The sequence below is a fragment of the Thunnus maccoyii genome, chromosome 19, assembly GCF_910596095.1.
Source record: "Thunnus maccoyii chromosome 19, fThuMac1.1, whole genome shotgun sequence".
In the NCBI taxonomy this organism is placed as follows: Eukaryota; Metazoa; Chordata; class Actinopteri; order Scombriformes; family Scombridae; genus Thunnus; species Thunnus maccoyii.
The window spans coordinates 52,559-73,641 of record NC_056551.1 but is presented as its reverse complement, the minus strand read 5'-3'; the positions used below and the strand labels follow the sequence as shown (position 1 = coordinate 73,641).

At 39.3% G+C, this 21,083-nt stretch overlaps 1 protein-coding gene across 1 annotated transcript in view; it reads right to left on the bottom strand.

Moving 5' to 3' along the window:
* Positions 1–2,281: 2,281 nt before the first annotated feature.
* LOC121885093 (thyrotropin receptor-like) overlaps positions 2,282–21,083 on the bottom strand; it is a 37,675-nt gene continuing 18,873 nt past the window's right edge. Inside the window, exons 7-11 of the mRNA XM_042394234.1 lie at positions 6,655–6,723; positions 6,354–6,431; positions 5,963–6,151; positions 3,636–4,710; positions 2,282–3,560 (exon numbers count right to left, since the gene is read on the bottom strand). Of these exons, the coding sequence (XP_042250168.1) occupies positions 3,330–3,560; positions 3,636–4,710; positions 5,963–6,151; positions 6,354–6,431; positions 6,655–6,723 (1,642 nt within the window). The 3' untranslated portion in view covers positions 2,282–3,329. The remainder of the gene's footprint in view (positions 3,561–3,635; positions 4,711–5,962; positions 6,152–6,353; positions 6,432–6,654; positions 6,724–21,083) is intronic.

Genomic DNA, 21,083 nt, shown 5'->3' with positions numbered 1-21,083 from the left:
AGCAAACGAAGGAAGAATCCACTTTAATTTTATAAACATATATTATTAACTACTCACCACAATTAAACAACTAAACAAACAAAGAGAAAAGACAATACACAAATAGATAAACCAACTAATACAAGAAAGTAAGTTGTAAGCTCTAACATGAATGGAGAAATTAGACTGGTATAATTAACAGAGAAAAATAATGAGCATTGAGATGGATATTGACCAAAATTATACTCTTGCAGGGATTGTTACCTGAGAGACCAAGATATAAAATCTGACATAAAAAGTATCTAAAAGCACCAGGGTCTTCAACAAGGTACAATGGAGTGCTGATCATTATTGCGTATGCCATTGGGGCAGTGTTGCAGTGGTTGGAAGGAAATCTGGCAGTGGGTCTTGTAGCCGGCTGGAGCTGAGTTGTTTATAACAGAGAGGATTGTTGAAGGAGGGAACTCTGGTAGTGGGCTCTGTTTCATAAGCTCTATGCAGAAGGGGTGACATATCTCTTGTCATACTTGTCACACTCAAAGGTTTCATCTCAGGTTGACACCCCCAGACTAAGACTGGATCAAGGTTCTAAATGCACAGGCCAGACATCACTCATCTGTTAGCCATTATCTGGCCAGACAATTTTGGGAGTTAGAGTAATTACTTAGGCTATGTTCACATAGGGACCTTAATGCTCACTTCCGATTGTCCAATTACAGTCAGATCAGATCTTTTTGTGTTAATGGTTAACATTAATGTTTTTAAGTGACATGTATCCAGCTCAGGTGTGAACACCACTGAAGTCCTAAACTGCATGTGCAGATTTAACTGAAATGTGCCTTAGTCTTAAGAGAATGTTATATTCATAAGACTTGCATAATTAATTTTGGAACACTGCTAAGGTCAGATTTGGAAACTCTGGAATAAGAAAATGATACCAAACACAACATGGGTAAACCCAAAGATGTTGGTATTATTAATGATTAGACAAATCAACATAAATCATATGCTGGCATTCCTAAAATACTTCCATTAAATGATTGGCACAAGTTGTAAACTAAACACATACAACAGTGACTTTAAATGGACAACAATACAAGAATTCCTTTAAGTCTTAAAGTCAGGCATCCTTCATATCTGTGACATAGGGGTTACTGTAGGTCTGCTCACGATATAGAAGAGGTTCTGGCAGTGGTGTGTGCATGTGTGTGTTAATGTGAATGCAATTTGTTTTTTTTCATAATGATAACTTCAAGGTTTTCCTGGTGTCTAACCTCTTGTGCAGAGGAAACTGGTAAATCGTCTGTTTTTACAGAAGTCCTGGAAAAGTTCAAGCTGACTGGCATGTCCTCAGGTCACAAGCTGGACAGTTTGATTGCTTGGGGTAATCAGCTGGTTTCCCCTTCCATGGCTTGCTACTATGTCACCAGTGGAATGGTCTGAGAGCATGAAATTGAACCTCCAGTCCTGGTAAACAGCGCTCAAATACTGGCAAGAGGTGATTGGTGCCTTGGTGATTACATGTAGTGATCAAAGAAACCTTAGGCATGTTACAGGCTTCTTGTGTGGGAGAGTTGAAAAGTTTTATTCCCTAAGTCTCAGAGGTCGAAGGAAAGTGCATTTTCTTATTTGGGTTTTGGTTTATGCAGCAGTGAAGAGTTGGCAGCAGTTACTACTACTACTACTACTACAGCAGTAACTTAAACAAGCTGGTGTTCTGTTATTTGGGAAATATTGTCTCTTTCCCAAAGCCACTGTTTCTGTTCAAGAGTGGTCCTTCACTTTGGATATGAGTTCCGTAGCTACATGTAGGTCACATGATGATTCAGATATCACTATGACAACTGAGAAAAAAACATCCACTGCAGAAGACCGTGAGATGTGGTTGAAAGTGCCAGAAAAAGTGACTGCAGTAAAACTACAAGCACAAGGAATAGTGGTTCATTTGGCAGAGCACAATATTATGCATCACAAACTCAGGGCCCAAACTTTCAGATGCAGATAGATTTGAGAAGCTCTTCATTTCAAACATACTGACACCTTTATTTTCTTACCTCAGAGTTAGGCTTATCTCTACATTTTCTGTGCAGTTTTAGACGCATTTCTACTTTCCTTTCTCGTGCAGCTGACAGCTAAACTTTTTGCTATCTTTACCTACAGATTAATACTAAAGCCTGACTGATACAGGATTTTAAGGCTGATGGCAATTTTGATATTTGAAAAAAAAATCTGACAACGTATCGGCTGATATTCATTTTTTAACAGAAACATGTAACATAAACACATTTTATAAGGATCCCTTACATTTAGTTATTGAGTTCCATACAAGATATGTACTCAGTTGGACATTATGCAGTTGAAAAATAAATTTGGCTTATTGTCAAAAACATAACAACAACTGCAACAGTAAACCTGACTCTAGTTATCATCATTGTTGCTGTTGTTATTTATATACAGTTATTTCCTAATAATCCCTTTATTATTACCAATTCTAGACTTCTTCTGTTATGTGATGATCAGACATTAGCTTAGGAACTGGCACAGTTCCTGGAGTAACTCAGAAAAAGCCCTGTGTCTAAGCTTTAAACTTTTAAGATAAACTACCAGTATAACTTTTCTGCTGAAATGCAAGTCGCGGGTATACTTACTTGAATAATTTACTAGAATAGGTAGAATGAGTACAACGCTGTACTTTAACAACTCATTAGCTATCTTCAGTTTACCGCCATGAGAGCAGCTAGCTTACTGGCTTACTAGTTTAGCAACACATAAACTGTGAGCATGTGTTTTACAGCATCTGTGAGCATTATACTGATGAGAGAAAATTATAGGGCCTTTGCTTATTTACTCGCCAGAACTCTTACTGACTGATACTTACTGACAAATAAAAATAAAACAGTTTGTCAATAAGTTTTACAGCACTCATCTGCTGTCCTGTATGAGAGGAGGTGACTGACTGTGGTGGCTAGTGTACTGTAGCAAAACCAGGCATGACTGACATGACTGCTGCCAGGCTTATTTAGCTTATACAATAAGGGGAAATGAGGAGGTGTGGTTTATTATCATTTAGATCATGTTTTCCACTTGCAAATGAACACCTTACCATGAAGATACATAACAGACATAGGTTCTGCTCTGCAGTGGTAAGCTGAGCTGTTAAGTGTGTTGCCTACAGTGTAGTCGCAGCGCTCTCTGATGGACAAATTATGCAATAGCGTATAGTTGGGCTCTAAATAATTAATAATTAATAATCTGTAAATTGGTATTTGGTGCTTTTTAAATCTACTACAATAAGAAAAAATGTTAACAAAATTTCAAAGGCAATGTTCAGGTATCTTGTAACCTGGTGATTATTTTGGATGTTTCATGGTGTGGGTGCTGGACTGCATGGCAGACATTGTCTCTCTGTATATGTGGGGATTAATACTGACAAATTGGCTTCTATAGAGGTGTGCTTGTTGCTGGCATAGCCCCATCCGGCTCAGCAACATCAGAATGTCTCGGTGAAATGCCTTTGTGAGGATAGCATAAAAAAATGGGTGTGCACAAGAGTTGAGAGGATAGAACAGCACCAGCAGCACCTGCAAAGAACACACACATCAGCCTTTATTTTAAATAGAAAAAATTCTGGATTAGGGTTCAAGAAGAAGTCACACCTTGGAATCTGTGATGGTGATCAATGGTTGGTGGAGAGCTGCAGACAAGCCGTAGAAGCAAATGGGAGCCAGACAGAGGAAGTTGGTGAATATGAGAACAGCCATGCGTTTGGCCATGATGGTATCACATCTGCTGGACTGGTGCTGGGGAGTGTGCACCATACAGTAGATGTGAAGATAACATAAGCACACCACTATAACAGCAATGACATTAACCATCAGGACAGAGACCACATATGCCCATGCAGCAGTTGTCTTAGTATCCATAGGTAAGCAGATGCTCACTTTCTGGTAACTGCTCACACCGATCACTGGCAGCAGTGCTAGGATTATGCACAACAACCAGCCGATGAGCATCAACACAACTGCATGGCGTAATCTCAATTTTCTGTCTGGCCTCATTGCGTAGAAGATGGCGTGCCAGCGCTGAAAACTTATTAAAGTTAATGTGTAAACAGATAGCTCACTGGCGAAAACTGATAATGTGCCTGCTAGATTGCAGCCAGTTCCTGTTTGCCAGGCAATAGCATAGTGGTAATAATGGGAGCGTGTGTAGATGTCGACAGATGCAATGAGCAGCACGTACATCCCCATACAAAAATCTGCAAACACCAGGTGACCCATGAGAAAACGGGTAATGGACAACTTCTGTCGGCTAGTTAACAGAATGATCATCACCAGGAAGTTGGCTGAAATGGCTAACAGACTGACCACCCAGACCAACACCCTCAGGAAGCTTTGACTGATCACATCCTCACAGGGGTTGAAGGCATCAGGGACAGGGCTGCATGAGAGTCCATGATCATCTGTGTGAAGTTCATTACACAGTGCAAAGTCAAAATCTTCATGGGAATGTTCTTCAGATAACTCAACATTAAACAAACCCTCATTTTGAGACTGTTCATTTGGGCAAATGGGGCTGTTGTAGTGATGATTGTGACTTGTGCTGCCAGCAGTTGGGAGATCGAAGCTGTCTCTTAGATGTTCATAGATTTTCCGAGAGAAACCTGCAGAAGATTCATGCTGCTTTCCCAAAGCAGTCCTGGTCAAGTTGCAAATAACGGCCTCAGAGTGTCTTGAACACAGATGATAAGAATATTAATAGACTCCTTTCACGGCAGGCATTTTGACTTGTCAAAGCAGGTGTAAATAATAATAATGATGTCTCCATTCAACTAAGTGTACCAGTAAGCCATGTCAGTAAGTGAGCATGCACAGTACCAAGCCCAGTAATTGGCTCACCTAAATGGAGTGCAGGCATCATTACTGTTATTAATACCACCTGTGTTTTCCCTGCTTTGATGAGTCAAAATGTCTGACAAAAGGGTCCATTAGAAAATCGACAACAACAAATTTTTATATGCATGCAAATGTATAAATATTATATTATGTTCTTCCACACCCGAAAGTGACCACATTACACTTCCATCAATATGCACTATGTTCGGAAATTGAGTTATTTTTCTACCAGTACATTACACCAGTACATTATCACACTACTAGAGTACAAGACTGGGAAACTTGAATACAATTGTTGATCACTTGTATTCACTTTGTTCATGGCATTTCACTCCTCAGACCTTAATCAGATAAAATTCATAGGCAGCACCAGCACAAATAAACAGTCAGCCACCAGCAGCAAATTAAGGTCAATGGCAAATTAAGGTGAATTAGCTTTTCTAATTGTAAACAAGTATATCACATTTAAAAAAGATAAACTAAGTAAATAGAATCCGGTAGAATACTTAAGTACAGAACCAGAACCAGGTACAAAAACAATAGAGAATTTCACTGTCAAAAGATGAGAGTATGCAAATAAATGGAGAATTTCAAGAACATTACATTAGATCAAAAGGAGCAGAATTTGATATAATAATGATTAATATTATGAACACTATTTAGTGAAGGTTGAAAAACAGTGAAAACCAATATTGCCTTACTCATGGTAGGAAAAATTATCAAAGCCTGTAATAATCAGTGCGTCAAACAATCAGCAATCACAATATCTTGATCTTCTGGTTAGGGTTTGATATTACAATTAGAAAAGCTAATTTAACCTAAATCATGATTGCCAGGAGTTGCTGCTGGTGCCCACTAATAGTTTTTTGTTTGCCCCTCAACCCTCACAATCAAATGTGTAAATATAAAATCATTACAAGATTAAAAATGAACTCTGCATTGATTTAATTTAAATCACTCTAGGATGGCACAGCTTTTGTGGGTACTTATTACATTGGGGCCTAGTCTGGTATGTAAAGGACAAACAAACAAGGAAAAGAAACCATGGTGGGAAAATATTTCCAAACACTTTCAATTCTCTTACTTACCCTCTCCATCTTTTCAACTTTTTGAGACCACAGCAATGGCTTTGGAAGGTCAGTTCAGCACTCTGTAAATGGAGAAAGGCTCTAAAGGGGGGTAGTGCTTTGAGGGCCCAAGTGTTTTTAGCTTGGAGCTTTTCAATGGTCTTCATACCTATTGAAGGCAAAGAGCTAACTTTGGTTTCTGAGAGGTCTCTGGAAACACAGACAAAGAGTTTAGATTAATTCATTTGGACACAAAGCTCAGGCTGTTCTCAGGAATAGCCTGAGCTTTGTGACACAACCTCAGCATGTGCTATAGTGGCAAAATAAAGATATTATTTGAAGTAAAATAAAAACACAAAGCAATGTTACTTCTACATTATTCTAGCTAATTCTATACATTTCAGTCACTCACAAGTGAATTGGGCCGTGAATTACGCCATAAAACGCAAATTCATCTATTCGCTCCAAATCCACATTCCTGTGAAGATACCTGAAGAATGAAGAATAGATGAGGGGCAAGGTACTGTGCTGAATGTATGTTTATTGTATGTTTATTAATAACTAATAATTCCTGTCTAATACTAATAAATATCACACTGTTCACAATCACAATGTTTTCTGTAATAATAGTAAGTCAATCTGCCGGCCAGCAGGTTGTTAAAGTACAAATACATGAATAAAGAGGCCGAATAAAACACCAAAAAATTGCATACACTTCTTCCAGTCTGCTCCCATTGAAGGCATAGGGCTGGATCTCTTTCACACCATTACTATTCAGCATGCTAAAAATAGGGGAAAAAAAGAATATACTGTGAACCTTCCATTCACAACACATACTTGCAGACTACTTATGGTGTGTCCCAGCTGTTGCAAACATTTTCCTCATTTAAATTAAAAAAACAAAACAACTAAATTCTGGACAATTTTGGGTAAAAAGACAATGTGACACCATCACCATCAATTCTGTTTTGTAAAACAGACTGACTGAGGAGTTTGATTCTTTTAGATGGTATATAAGATGGGCGATGCGTCAATACATAAACATACAAAAGTAAAGCCATAATATTGCTAATAATGATACATTTCATGCATTGCATAGCGATGAGGTTATGTATCTGTTTGTGGCTGTTTGTATCTGCTTGTACGATTAATTGTAATATGACGATTGTGAAACAAAGTAAAATTTGTTTTAGTGCCGTTCATACACCTATGTTACATGAAAGAATTCATTCACACCAAATCCAGCAATGCAGCACCTTCCCACGGAGGTGTACTCATGCTTTAGTACGTAACCACCGTGAAACAATCAGAAAATAATGTTTTATTTCTCTCATTCACTACTTTGTTCTTGCTACTGCCATTCCCTCTTCATTCAATCTCTAGCTCGCTTGAGCACCACTGCTCTTGCTCTCTCTCTTACTCTATCTCTCGCCTCTTTAAAATGAGTCGGGACAACAAGTCTAACTTTGCTTTTAATGTTATCAAACAAAGAGAAATGTCCTCCCCTCGTCCTAGTAATGTCTTTGTACTCCCTCATGCTACAATGCTACATGTAATGTAAACAAACATAGGCTCTTCTGGTCTGCATGCTATAAATCGTTTTGTCTGATTTTGTAGGGTATCCAACCTGGTGACAGGCATTTAGAATAACTAAACATAGCACAAAAAGTAAGGAAATTTGTGTTTGGTAGATTATTTCTTTAATGTAACAATGCCTCTTGGCAATAAGTCTTATACCATTGGAAAGCCTGTTTATTTCCCTTTTAAATGGTGCCACATTTGTAAGGAACATGCATTTGTGGGATGAGCAGCAGAGCTGAGTATGTGGGTTGCGCCCATGAAAAATATGCCAAATCTTCTCTGCCAATGCCAAACTGCTTATTTTGCTGTTGCTATTGACTCTTGTTTTGAGCTTCTGGTACCCCCAGCAGGCATGGGCCCTGTGAGCATCGGCATGCCATGTTTTGACTGATCTGGATAGGGCCTGTGCGATAGAGCAACTCCAAGTTGGTGTTCCACAAAACCAAATTGAGGCAGTATTTGGAGTGAGCCCTAGTACCATCTCCAAAGTGAAGGCCAAGCTCCATATAACAGGGGATGCCAGAGACAGGCCGCGAAGTGGGCGTCCCAAGAAGACGACACCCCAAGAAGACCGTTTCCTCACCCTGTCAGCACTTAGGTACCGCAGGCTGTTTTCTACAGATTTGCAGTCAAGGTTTGCAGGACGATATGGCCGACAGCTCTCTGCCCAGGCAATCCGGGTCAGACTGCAAGCAGCCAATCTCCGGTCTCATAGGGCGGAGGAACATTATGTTCAGTGATGAGTCCAGATTCTGCCTACGGCAGTTGGATTGTAGGGTCAAAGTGTGGAGAAGACACGGAGAACGCTATGCTGATTGCTGCACCAATAGAATAACATCTTCTGCTGGAGGCAGTGTTATGGTGTGGGGTGGCATCTCCCTCACTGGTAAAACGAGGCTTGTCATCATCGGAGGCAATCTCAGGGTTTATCAGAGACTACCTCCAGAATTTGGGAGTGGAGAGGATGGAATGGCCTGCCAGCGGTCCTGACCTCAACCCCATAGAACACTTGTGGGATCAGCTTGGGCGTGCTGTTCGCGCCAGAGTGACCAACACAACCACGTTGGCTGACTTGCGACAAATGCTGGTTGAAGAATGGGATGCCATCTCACAGCAGTGTGTGACCAGGCTGGTGACCAGCATGAGGAGGAGGTGCCAGGCTGTTGTGGCTGTGTATGCTTCTTCCACATGCTACTGAGGCTCCTGTTTGTTAAATGAATAAATTGTTAAATTGCCAATATGTCTTGTTTCTTCAAACTTCAATCATCCAATCCACCAAACACCAAACAAGAGTCAATGGCAGAATAAGCTGTTTGGCATTGGCAGAGAAGATTTGGCATAAACAAAAGAAAAGTCATTCATAAAAATCTAATAAAAATTAAAACCACTACTGCAATAGTACAACAAAATAAGAGAATTAAATGTGGACTCTTGAACATTAGATCTCTGTCATCTAAAGCCATATTAGTAAATGATTTAATCTCAGATCATCATATTGATTTATTTTGTCTTACTGAAACCTGGCTGTGTCATGAAGAATTTGTCAGCTTAAATGAATCCACACCCCCAGTCATATTAATACTCACATTCCTCAAGACACTGGCCGAGGAGGTGGAGTTGCAGCCATTTTCAACTCAAGCCTAATCATCTACCCTAGACCTAAATTTAATTATAACTCATTCGAAAGCCTTGTTCTTAATCTCTCTCACCCAACCTGGAAACTTTACAGCCAGTTCTATGTGTTATATTGTACCGTCCTCCTGGTCCATACTCTGAATTCCTATCTGAATTCTCAGAGATTTTATCAAACTTAGTCTTTAGTATCGATAAAGTAATTATAGTAGGTGATTTTAATAGTCATGTGGACGTTGATAATGATAGTCTCAGTACTGCGTTTATCTCATTATTAGACTCAATTGGCTTCTCTCAGTGTGTAAATACTCCCACTCACTGTCTTAACCACACCCTCAATCTTGTTCTGACTTATGGGATTGAAATTGAACATTTAATAATTTTTCCACAAAATCCTATTTTATCAGATCATTTTTTAATAACTTTTTAATTCCTATTACTGGATTACACACCATTAGACAAAAATGTCTTCACTAGATGTCTATTTGATAGTGCTGTAGCTAAATTTAAGGAAGCAATTCCATCAGTTCTGAATTCAATGCCATGTCTCAATACTGCAGAGGACTCTTATGTTAACTTTAGTCTCTCCCAAATTGATAATCTTGTTGATAGTGTTGCAGGCTCATTACGAATAACACTTGACTCCATTGCCCCCTTAAAAAGGAAGATAATAAAACGTAAGAGGTTAGCTCCATGGTATAACTCCCAAACCCGCAAATTAAAGCAAACATCGCGAAAATTGGAAAGGATTTGGCGTTCCACCAAAGTGGAAGAATCTCGCTTAGTCTGGCAAGATAGTCTTAAAACATATAGGAAGGCCCTCTGTAATGCCAGAGCCGCCTATTACTCAGCATTAATAGAAGAGAATAAAAACAGCCCTTGGTTCCTTTTCAGGACTTTGGCCAGGCTGACAAAGAATCATAACTCTATTGATCCATGTATTCCTATAGCTCTCAGTAGTAATGACTTTATGAGCTTCTTTAATGATAAAATTCTAACTATTAGAGGCAAAATTCACCACCTCCTGCCCTCAACAGGCACCGATTTCTCCCCAAACACAGGCACCTTAGAAACAGCTGTAAATCCTGACATATATTTGGACTGTTTTTCTCCAGTCGACTTTTCTGATCTAACTACAATGATTTGTTCAGCTAAACCATCAACCTGTCTCTTAGACACCATCCCAACTAGGTTGCTTAAGGAAGCCTTACCCTTAGTTAGCGCTTCTTTACTAGATATGATCAATCTGTCTTTAGTAACAGGCTATGTACCACAGTCCTTTCAAGTAGCTGTAATTAAACCTCTTCTTAAGAAGCCTACTCTTGATTCAGGCATTTTAGCCAATAAATAGACCTATTTCTAACCTTCCATTTCTCTCTAAGATCCTTGAGAAAGCAGTCTCCAATCAGTTATGTGACCTTCTACATAACAATAGTTTATTTGAGGATTTTCAGCCAGGATTTAGAGCGCATCATGGCACAGAGACAGCACTGGTGAAAGTCACAAATGACCTCCTAACTGCATCAGACAAAGGATTTCTCTCCATACTTGTCCTGTTAGATCTTAGTGCCGCATTCAACACAATTGACCATCAAATCCTTTTGCAGAGACTGGTACATTTAATTGGCATTAAAGGAACTGCATTAAGCTGGTTTCAGTCCTATTTATCAGACCGATTTCAGTTTGTACATGTTAATGATGAATCCTCCATGAAGGCAAAAGTTAGACACGAAGTTCCACACTATTCCGAAGTTCCAATACTATTCACCTTGTATATGCTTCCTTTAGGTAATATTATTAGGAAACAGATGATGCCCAATTATATTTATCAATGAAGCCTGATGAAACCAATCAGTTAAACAAACTCCAAGTATGCCTTAAGGACATAAAGACCTAGATGACCTGCAATTTTCTTCTACTAAACTCAGATAAAACTGAAGTTATTGTGCTTGGCCCTAAACACCTTAGAAAGACATTATCTAATGATATAGCTACTCTGGATGGCATTACCCTGGACTCCAGCACCACCGTAAGGAATCTGGGAGTTATCTTTGATCAGGATATGTCCATGAATCAAATTTCAAAGACTGCCTTTTTTCACTTACGTAATATTGCAAAAATCAGGCACATCCTGTCCCAAAAATCCCATGCATTTGTTACTTCTAGGCTGGATTACTGCAATTCCTTATTATCAGGCTGCCCTAACAAGTCTCTAAAGACTCTCCAGCTGGTCCAGAATGCAGCTGCACGTGTACTGACTAAAACTAGAAAAAGAGATCACATTTCTCCCATTTTAGCTTCGCTACATTGGCTTCTTGTAAAATCTAGAATAGAATTTAAAATCCTTCTCCTAACTTACAAAGCCCTTAATGGTCAGGCACCATCATATCTTGAAGACCTCATAGTACCGTATTTTCCCACTAGAACACTGCGCTCTCAGAATGCAGGCGTACTGGTGGTTCCTACAGTCTTTAAAAGTAGAATGGGAGGCAGAGCCTTCAGCTATCAGGCTCCTCTCTTGTGGAACCATCTTCCAGATTTGGTCCAGGGCGCAGACAGCCTCTCTATGTTTAAGAGTAGACTTAAAACTTTTTTTTTTTGATAAAGCTTATAGTTAGGGCCGACCAGGGTCACCTTGGATCAGCCCTTAGGCCTAGACTGCTGGGGGACTTCCCATGATGCACTGAACTCCTCTCTTCTCCTCCTCCTCTCCATCTGTATGCATTCATGTAACATCAGTGCATGTCACTAACTTTGCTTCTTCCCCGGGGTTCTTTGTGCTTTCTCATCTTGCAGGAAACCCTGGGACGTAGGCCGAGCCTTCACGGTCCTTCGCAGTCCTGTTGGCATCCTTCCCTGGCTATTGCTACTTATTGTTATTGTTATGATTGTTGTTATTCTGTGTGTGCCTGGCCACTGACCTGAATGAGTTCTAATTTGACAAATAGACAGTCCTGATACCATTCCCCCTGACTCCAGTCATCAGCCCAAGCCCACTAGCTCCAGCTCCTCCACCTCTGTGGGGTCTGAGCCTCTGCTCAACTGCCTAGCTCAGTGGCAACCTCCTTGCTTTCCCCTACAACAATGACTGATGTTAACAGGCTGTTCAATAGACAGAGACCCCACTAAGCAGCCATGTCACTCCCTACACCCTGCAGGTGTTCAAAGCATGGGTGTAGATTTGAGTATGGACAGTAGAGAGTCCATACCAATATCAAGGTGTTGCTTCAGTGTTTCCCCTATAATTGTACAGGCCTGGTGGGTCGCCAGGCCAATGAGAAACCCCGCCAGGCCAAAAAATATTTTTTTATGCCAAAAAATATTTTTTTATGCCAAAAATAACACCAAATATCCATTAATTCAGAAATCAAAAGCGTTTGGGATCCTCTGTGCAGTGCTGTTTTGAAACATGAGTTAACCAATATGTGTGTGTAGTGGGTAGGGATTTGCAGAGAGCCCAGTATTTGTATTTGTATCTGTATTTGTTGAGGCAGCAAAATTATTTGTATTTGTATTTGTATTCGAATAAAAGTGGACAGAGGCTTAAAAATCCTGTTTTTGTTTTTATTACACTTTTAATTTTAGAAAATTAAAGTGTTACAATAAGTGTTCATGAAGCTTGTTCATGAAGCTTGTTCATGAAGTGTGTGTCAGTAGCGCAGGTGGATGTGACAGCACAGCGGAGTAGAGGAGAGACACTGAGATAGCGATGTAACCGACCTGCACGCTGGTATTTGACATGGTTTATTTTTCTTCCTGAAAACAAATAATTTTTTGAAATATTTGTATGAAACAAATATTCTGTCAAAAAACCCACTATTTGTGCTTTGCCGAATAATGTATTTGTATTCAGGCACACCCCTAGTAGCGGGTGAGTGAGTGGTTGAGTGAGAGAGCGAGTGGCAGAAAAGTGATGGTGAATGCGAGTGGAGCAGAGGTTAGCAGTAAGTTGTCAGTCTGGCAGTAAATGTACAGTACAGGCTATAGTGTGTCAGTTAATAAATGCTGCAGCTTGTAAAGACCAAGAAAAGTCACATCTGTTTTTTCCCCAAGTGCTGGAAAAGTGAAGGGGGTTAGCTCAAAAGTTAGTAACAATGGATTAGTCTAACCTGAAAACGCTAAACAGAGAAATAGAGAACAGAGAAATATATGGCTGCTGAGTCTCCCAACTCCCAACAATCCTATCCCCTTTCCATGAGTCGATTGAGGGCAGAATTATTATTGTATATCATTTATGACATAAACAGTATTTATAAGGTAAATAAGTAACAGCTTGTCCAACTGATTGTTGACTTTTGTGAAATTCAGTCATAATTTTATTATGAAAAACCTATCAGCACAAACTAGCACAGAGACACAAAGAGCTGCAGGTTCTCAGGTGAGCTCTGACGTCATACTGAAAGGTCATAAGCTCAGGATTTGAATGAAAAATAATGCAAGTTTTTGAGATGATTTAAAGGTAGGTTTGAGCATTGCTGTGGCTCTGTCATGAAACTCTTGAGTTATGTCTCCCAAATCAACTAATCGAAAGAAAGACAGAGCCACATAATTTCAGTTGAGGTTCGAAAATGATTTACAACAGATAGTTGGTTTAAACAGTATGGCACATTACAGGTTTTCATACATTTATTTTCTTGTAACAGTTATTGTGAAAATCTATCATATTGGAGATTGGACTAAACAGGCTTGTAAATTTTCCAAACTTTGCACATATGTCAGAAGTCATGAAGAATTTCATATTTTATGGGTCTTGGCCATGGGGGAGGCAAAATGGCTGGAGGACGCTCCCTAGAAAATTTCAAACTTGAAGCCCCTTTTTCAAAATTGACGTTAATGAACGAAATTTGGTAGGGACATGTATCATGGCCAGACCCATGATACATGAAATCCTCTTGGAGCCATAACCTAAATCCAACAGGAAGTGGGCCATTTTCAATTTAATTTGCAATTTTTCACAAATTTTTCCATTTGCAGGTGTTGTGTTTTAACAGACTCCACCTAGAGATTTAACCCAACAGACTTTAAATTTGGTCAATGTCATCTAAAGATCTTTGTGATAAAAAGTTATCAAAATCTTGAGTTTTCATTGAACGCTGTTACCGTGGCAGTGCAGTGAACTTTGATGTTTTGCCATGAAACAGAAAGCTGTTATAACTTAAATATATATTGTTCAATCTGCGCCAATTTTTTTACCCTTGATAAGAGTCCCAGACTGAACACATCTACATGTCAATATTGAGTCATAGTCATAGTGCCACCTACTGGCAACAGGAAGTTACAAGTGCTGTGCTTATACACTCTCTGCCTAGCCAGTTGAACTTTTAAGAGCGTGAGTTTACAACGTGAGTTTGCAATGCTGTTGCATTTCAGTGTTTCACCATTGCAAAACAAACTGTTGTAACTCGTCAGATCTTTCCCAAATTTCACATGTTTGATAAGAGTCCCAGTCTGAAGACATGTAAAGGACAATATTGAACAACAGTAATACCTACCAGCAACAGGAAGTTATATGCCCCATACTTTTACTAACTACTCCTAGCAGGTTAACCAGATACCTAAAATTTGGTCAGCTAAATTATAATACAATGATGATGCTAAATGATGAAGTGTTTGTGTTTTCATCAAAGTCATCAAGTCAAAGTCCCCACTTTTAAATTTGATGTAGATGAATGAAATTTGGTAGGCACATGTATCATGTCCAGATGCACAAAATAGTCTCTTGGAGCCATACCCTAAGTTCAACAGGAAGTCAGCAATTTTGAATTTATATTGAAATTTTAGCGCAGTTTTTGCAATTTGCAGGCACTGTATTTTGACAAACTCCTCCTAGAGATTTAACTCGACTGACTTCAAATTTGGTCTGTGTCATCGAAAGACATTTACAATGATATCAAAATCTTGACTTTTCATTGAACGCTGTTGTCGTGGTGATGCAGCAAACTTCGATGTTTCGCCATGGAGCTTGAAGTTGTTGTATGTACATTGTCCAACCTGTACCAAATTTCTCATGCTTGATAAAAGAGTCCCGGCCTGAACACATCTGCATGTCAATATTGACTCATAGTCATAGCACCACATATGGACAACAGGAAGTCAGCCTTGTATGACAAACATCATCTGACTGACATGGAATTTACAGGGACATGATATACAGCAAGATGACATAGTGGCCACAGGAAGTGATATTTAACTCCTTCGTGCAACGTTCAATATTCATGAAAATGCAGATGCATTTGAGTCATCCTCTACTAAATATATTGTGGCATTAATGACCCTCTTGTGTAGCACTGCCTACTGGAAACAGGAAATCCAGCCTTATGTGACAAACATCATCTGATTTACATGGAATTTACATGTTGTGGTTCGAGCAGGCTCCATAGGGCCCCCAAATGCCATTTTGGAACAAAGTTTCTTTGATGTTCATGAAATTTAATGGGTTCATTGCGCTCAGCATGCTCGACATATTTTTTCAAATGTTTTCACCGCACAGGAAGTTGGCCATTTTGGATTTCGTGCATCAATTTTCATTTTACGAACACGTTTGTGGTCTTTAGGATGCACGAAAACTCATACTTTTTACCTATGTTTGAATTAGTAAGTATTGCGATTAGTATCACAATTGGGCTTGGGCGTGGCACCTCAGCTCTATAGCTCCACCTAATTACTTTTAGCATTTTTGAGGTGCTAGGGGTGTTCGAAAACTCACAAAACTTTGCACATGCATCAAAATTTATATCTGATATGGGTCTTAGGGTGTGGCAAAGTGGCTCGAGGGCGCCACCTAGAAAATTTCAAAGTCAAAGCCCCCACCTTTAAATTTGACGTAAATTTATGAAATATGGTAGACAGATTTAACATCTCCAGATTTTCAAAAAAAAAGCCTCATGGAGCCATACCCTAAGTCCAACAGTACATCTGCCATTTTGAATCTACTTTGCATTTGTGAAGCCATTGGCAGGTGTTGTATTTTAACAAACTCCTCCTAGACATTTAACCCGAGCAATTTGGTAGGTTACATCTAAACACCTTTGTGATGCTAATTTGTGAAGCTTTTTAGTTAATTGCAAAGTTCTGTAGTGATTGGGCTCGGACGTGGTCAGTAGGCTCCATAGCGCCCCCAAACGCAGGGCCATTTTGGAAGTTTCTTTGATGTGCATCAAATTGGGTGGGTTCATTCATCATTATCAACATAATACATGTTTTTTCAATTTTTTTTACACAAAAGGAAGTCAGCTATTTTGGATTTCAGTTGTCATTCTATGAACATGTTTTAGGCCTTTAGGATGTGCAAAACCTCAGAAAACTTTGCGCCCATGTTCAAACATGTAAATATTTCAATTAGTATCACAACTGGGCTTGGGCGTGGCTTTTCAGCTCCCACTAATTACTTTTAGCATATTTTAGGAACTAAGGGTGCTGGAAAACTCACAAAGCTTTGCACATGTATCAGTAGTGGTATAACTTGATATCTGATATGGGTCTTCAGTTTGGGTGAGGCAAAATGCCCCAAGGGCACCCCCTAGAAAAGTCAAAGCCTCAACCTTTAAATTTGATGTAGATGTACAAAATTTGGTCGGCAGATGTACCATCTTCAGACTTAAAAGAAAGCCTCTTGGAGCCATACCCTAAATCCAACAGGAAGTCTGCCATTTTGAATCTAATTTGCATTTTTTTCATTAAGTGAAGCCATCGACAGATGTACTTTAACAAACTCCTCCTAGAAATTTAACCCAAACGACTTCAAATTTGATAGGTAACATCTACAAACCTTTGCAATCTTAAATTGCGAAGATTTTTAGTTTTCATGGAATACCCTTTGTGTGGCGTGCCAGTGAATTTTGCCCAAAACGTGTTTAAACTATAGCTCCACTTTATATTGTCCAGTCTACCAAAATTTCTCATGTTTGATAAGAGTCAAGGCCTGAACACATATATATGCTCATATTGAGTCATAGTCATTGCACCAACTAATGGCAACAGCAATTCAGCCTTATGTGACAAACGTCATCATGAAGTTTACATGGTGTGGTCTACACATGATATACATATGACATGACGTCTGGGTGTGGGTGTTGTCTAGTGCCACATAGTGGACACAGGAAGTAATAGTTATTTCCTACATGCAATGTCAAATATTCATGAAAATGTATATTATTTGCCTTTTGGTAAATGTATTGTTGAATTAATATTTAACTTATTTAGTATTGCCTAAGTGCAACAGGAAGTGAGACTTAAATGACACATAGTTCATCAAATATATACACAATTTCCAATGAGTCATCGCCAGCACCATATACTGCAGGCAATAATATTTTACCCATTCACACAATGTCTGATAATCCTGACATTTCAGAGTTGTGTCAACAGACCTCCAATAGTGATACCACAGCTGCCACTCCCTCCAACACACGTGAGGTGTGAGGGCCCGTCCATCGCTGCTTGCAGCTTTAATTATTACTATTATTCCCCCATGCCATTGCATTTTTGAGGGGCTTAGGATGCTCGAAAACTCACAAAAATTGGCATACAGAACTGACGAAAATTCAAATTTGATTGGTTACATATAAAGCAGTGGTGGCTGGTGACTCAAAAAATTGGCGAGGACAGGAGGAAAACCAATATGGAATCTTACAACAAATCGCATCATACTATATCATTGTCCCCCACCCAATGAAATTGGGGGTGTGGGGGGCAATTTTATATGCCAATAAAACAATTGCTTTCAAAAACAAAAACCCCTGAGTGGTGAAAAGGTTGCTTTTTTGAAGACATTTAGCATATACATACTGTTTCTAAACAAAGAAGTGCTCATTTCAGCCCTGGAGTGGTCCAGATGTGTCATTTTACCAACAAAATTAAGTTCTAATTCATAGTATTGTTCTATTGTGACAAGGGATTTATGTTCTCATCAAAAACAGACAACATATCACATGATTTACACATTTCCTGTGTATTTTCTGGTATTCAAAAATATATAAAGTACCACAAATCTTATAATCTGATACAGGTACAGATCAGTGCTGAATATAAGAAAGACTGAACACTAAAAACATTCACAGATCTAAAAGTGTGGGTTCACATCAAAAAGTACTGATGCATGTATCAAATACATGACTTACACACTCTTATCTATATGCACAACATACAAAATATTGTCTACAAAGCTGACACGTTAACGTTTCTTGTTCTAGTTACTTTAAGCTTTACTCAATATGCGGCTCAGCCTAAAAACGAATGAAGAAAGCAAGCAGCAAGACCTCCTGCACACTCATTCACAAATCACACATCAACAGGTTACTGAACAACCACTCAGTTAAAAACTGGATCAATTCAAAATGAATGAGTGAGTCCAGACAGCTCACTGTAACTTCAACAAGCAAACTAATTAAGATTAAATTAGGGTGAGGGTCCAGCCCGAACAGCTGAGGCAGCAAGGCCCGGGGATGCTCCAGCCACTCCCCGGTGGCGTCCTGCTGCACCCCCCCAGTCCAAATCCATTCTCCCATTAGCTTAACAACAGGCTACAACAAGCCAAATGTTGCATTGGCTAACAGAAGCAGCTATCTACTGCTCGATAAAAGAAGTGAAACGTAACTGCTAAATCTGAAAAAAGGAGATTTGGACTACCACTTTACCAAATACAGTTGTAGAGATTTGAAGGGGAAATTTGGAAACTGTCCTTGGACCAGCGTGATGTCAATACTATATTCTGGTTGTTGATTAGGGAGGACATCCTCCCTTGGAGCATCATTTTACGTATTTTGACCAATCATAGATTAGCATGAAAAAAAATGAAGTACATTAAACTGAGATAAGAGATCCCACCCTAAGGAGGACAGCACAAATTTCACCTGCTTGATTGGAGTCCAGGCCTGAACACATCTATATTTCAACACTGAGTCATAGTTATAGCGCCACCAACTGACAACACAAAGTCAGCGGCCATTTTGGAACAAAATTACTTTGATTTTCATGAAATTCAGTGGGATCATTGCTCTTATCATCCTGCCCAGAATTTCTTTTTTTAATTTTTTCCCTCTGATCTTTAGGATGTGCAAAAATTCACAAAACTTTGCAAGTGTTTGAAGTAGCATGTGCCTTGATTTGGTATCTTAATTGGGCTTGGGTGTGGGACATCGGCTATATAGCGCCCCCCCCCAATTACTTTTAGCATTTTTGCGGTGGTGGGGGTGCTCTAAAACTGAAGTGTTGAAACCTGACAATTAATATGGGTCTTGGGTGTGACTAAATTGCTTACTAAATGGTCCACTACAAAATTTCAAAGTCCAATCCCCCACCTTTAACCACCATTTTACACCAAACCTGTGCCAAAGCTTATTTCCTAAGGTGCTCCAAAGCATATATCAACAGCATGTTTGCTGGCAAACATGCTAAAGGCTGATTTATGGTAGGTCATTCAACACTTTTGACAAGTGTCACTCAACAGAAAAGACGTATTTTCGACAGAAAAAAGTGTTGCTCAACAGAATTTTGTTAGGTTGTGGACACTGTCATATTTGTTATTTCACAGTGTGTTTTCAGTTCACTAAAGTTAATTGTGACATTTTGGTCACCTAAAAACAGTCTTGTTCAGCACTTGGTTGTAATAAAAGAGCCATCAATGAGTTGGATGATCAGTTTTTCCAGTGAGTACGTTTTGTTTGAACGGTTTTAGGCCTGTTTTTCACTAACGAAAATTAGCATTAGCATCAGCATTATCACTGTTAACCATAGATTGTAAATGCACCGTGCTAACCAAGCTAGCTATGGTCAGCTCCACCCTCTCGTCCAAATATGGTGATGGTCAAATCGCTACACTCGAGACTTCAAAACGGCAGTTCGCAAACCAGTGGGTGATGTCACAGTGATTACATCCATATTTTTTACAGTCTATGATACAAAGTCAACGCAAAACCTCAACCTACATACCTGAAATTCACATCATTCATGTATTTGTGCAAGTTGAAAATATTGAACTTGGAAGCATATTGGTGCTGCTGCTGATAATTTCTGGAGGAATAAACACTACCCAGAACACCACAGCAGTCACACCAGATTCTGCTCTAATCCAGAGACATTTACCAGCAGGAGTTTATTTTTTAAAGTTTTGGGATTAAAAATTGATTTATCTTCACTTTCACTTCTCAACCTAACTTAGCCGGAGCTAACACTGGAGTCACATACCCCTCTCAGCTGCTGTCATCAATAATAAACATCTTAAATGCTGGTCAGTTTATATAATTCTAAAGTTACACAGTATGTAGATATCTATGTGTTCGAACATGTCACTGCTGTGTTGTGGGGTGGCTGTGGCTCAGGAGGTAGAGCGGGTTGTCCACTAATTGGAAGATTGGTGGTTCGATTCCCAGCTCCTCCAGTCCGCATGTCGAAGTGTCCTTGGGCAAGATACTGAACCCCAAATTGCTCCTGATGGCTGTGCTATGAGTGTATAAATGTGTGTGAATGGTTAGTTTCCTCTGATGGGCAGGGACCTTGCATGGCAGCCCCTGTACCCATTTAGCGTGTGAATGGGTGAATGTGGCTCATAGTGTTTGAGTGGTCGGAAGACTAGAAAGGCGCTATACAAGTACAGTCCCTTAACCATCTATGTCTTTAGATGATATTTTTGGATGGAGCAGCTAATATTTGCAAATCTGGTCTGAACTTCTGCAGAAAATAAGCATTTTAAAAGTTTTTTGCTTGTCATCCTGTAGACAGACCTGACAAAGCATGAATTCAGACTACATGTCGGTATCATGATGTAGTTATTTCAGCATCCATTTGATTTGTTTATTGCTATTTAATCACAGCAAAATCTAAGTTTATTTTGGGTTCATACCACTTTAAGGTCTGTAGTTGTCATCTAGGAAGTGCAGTAAATTAATGGATTTTTGGGAGGAGTTTGGTGTGACTGGTTAATGCAGTTTAT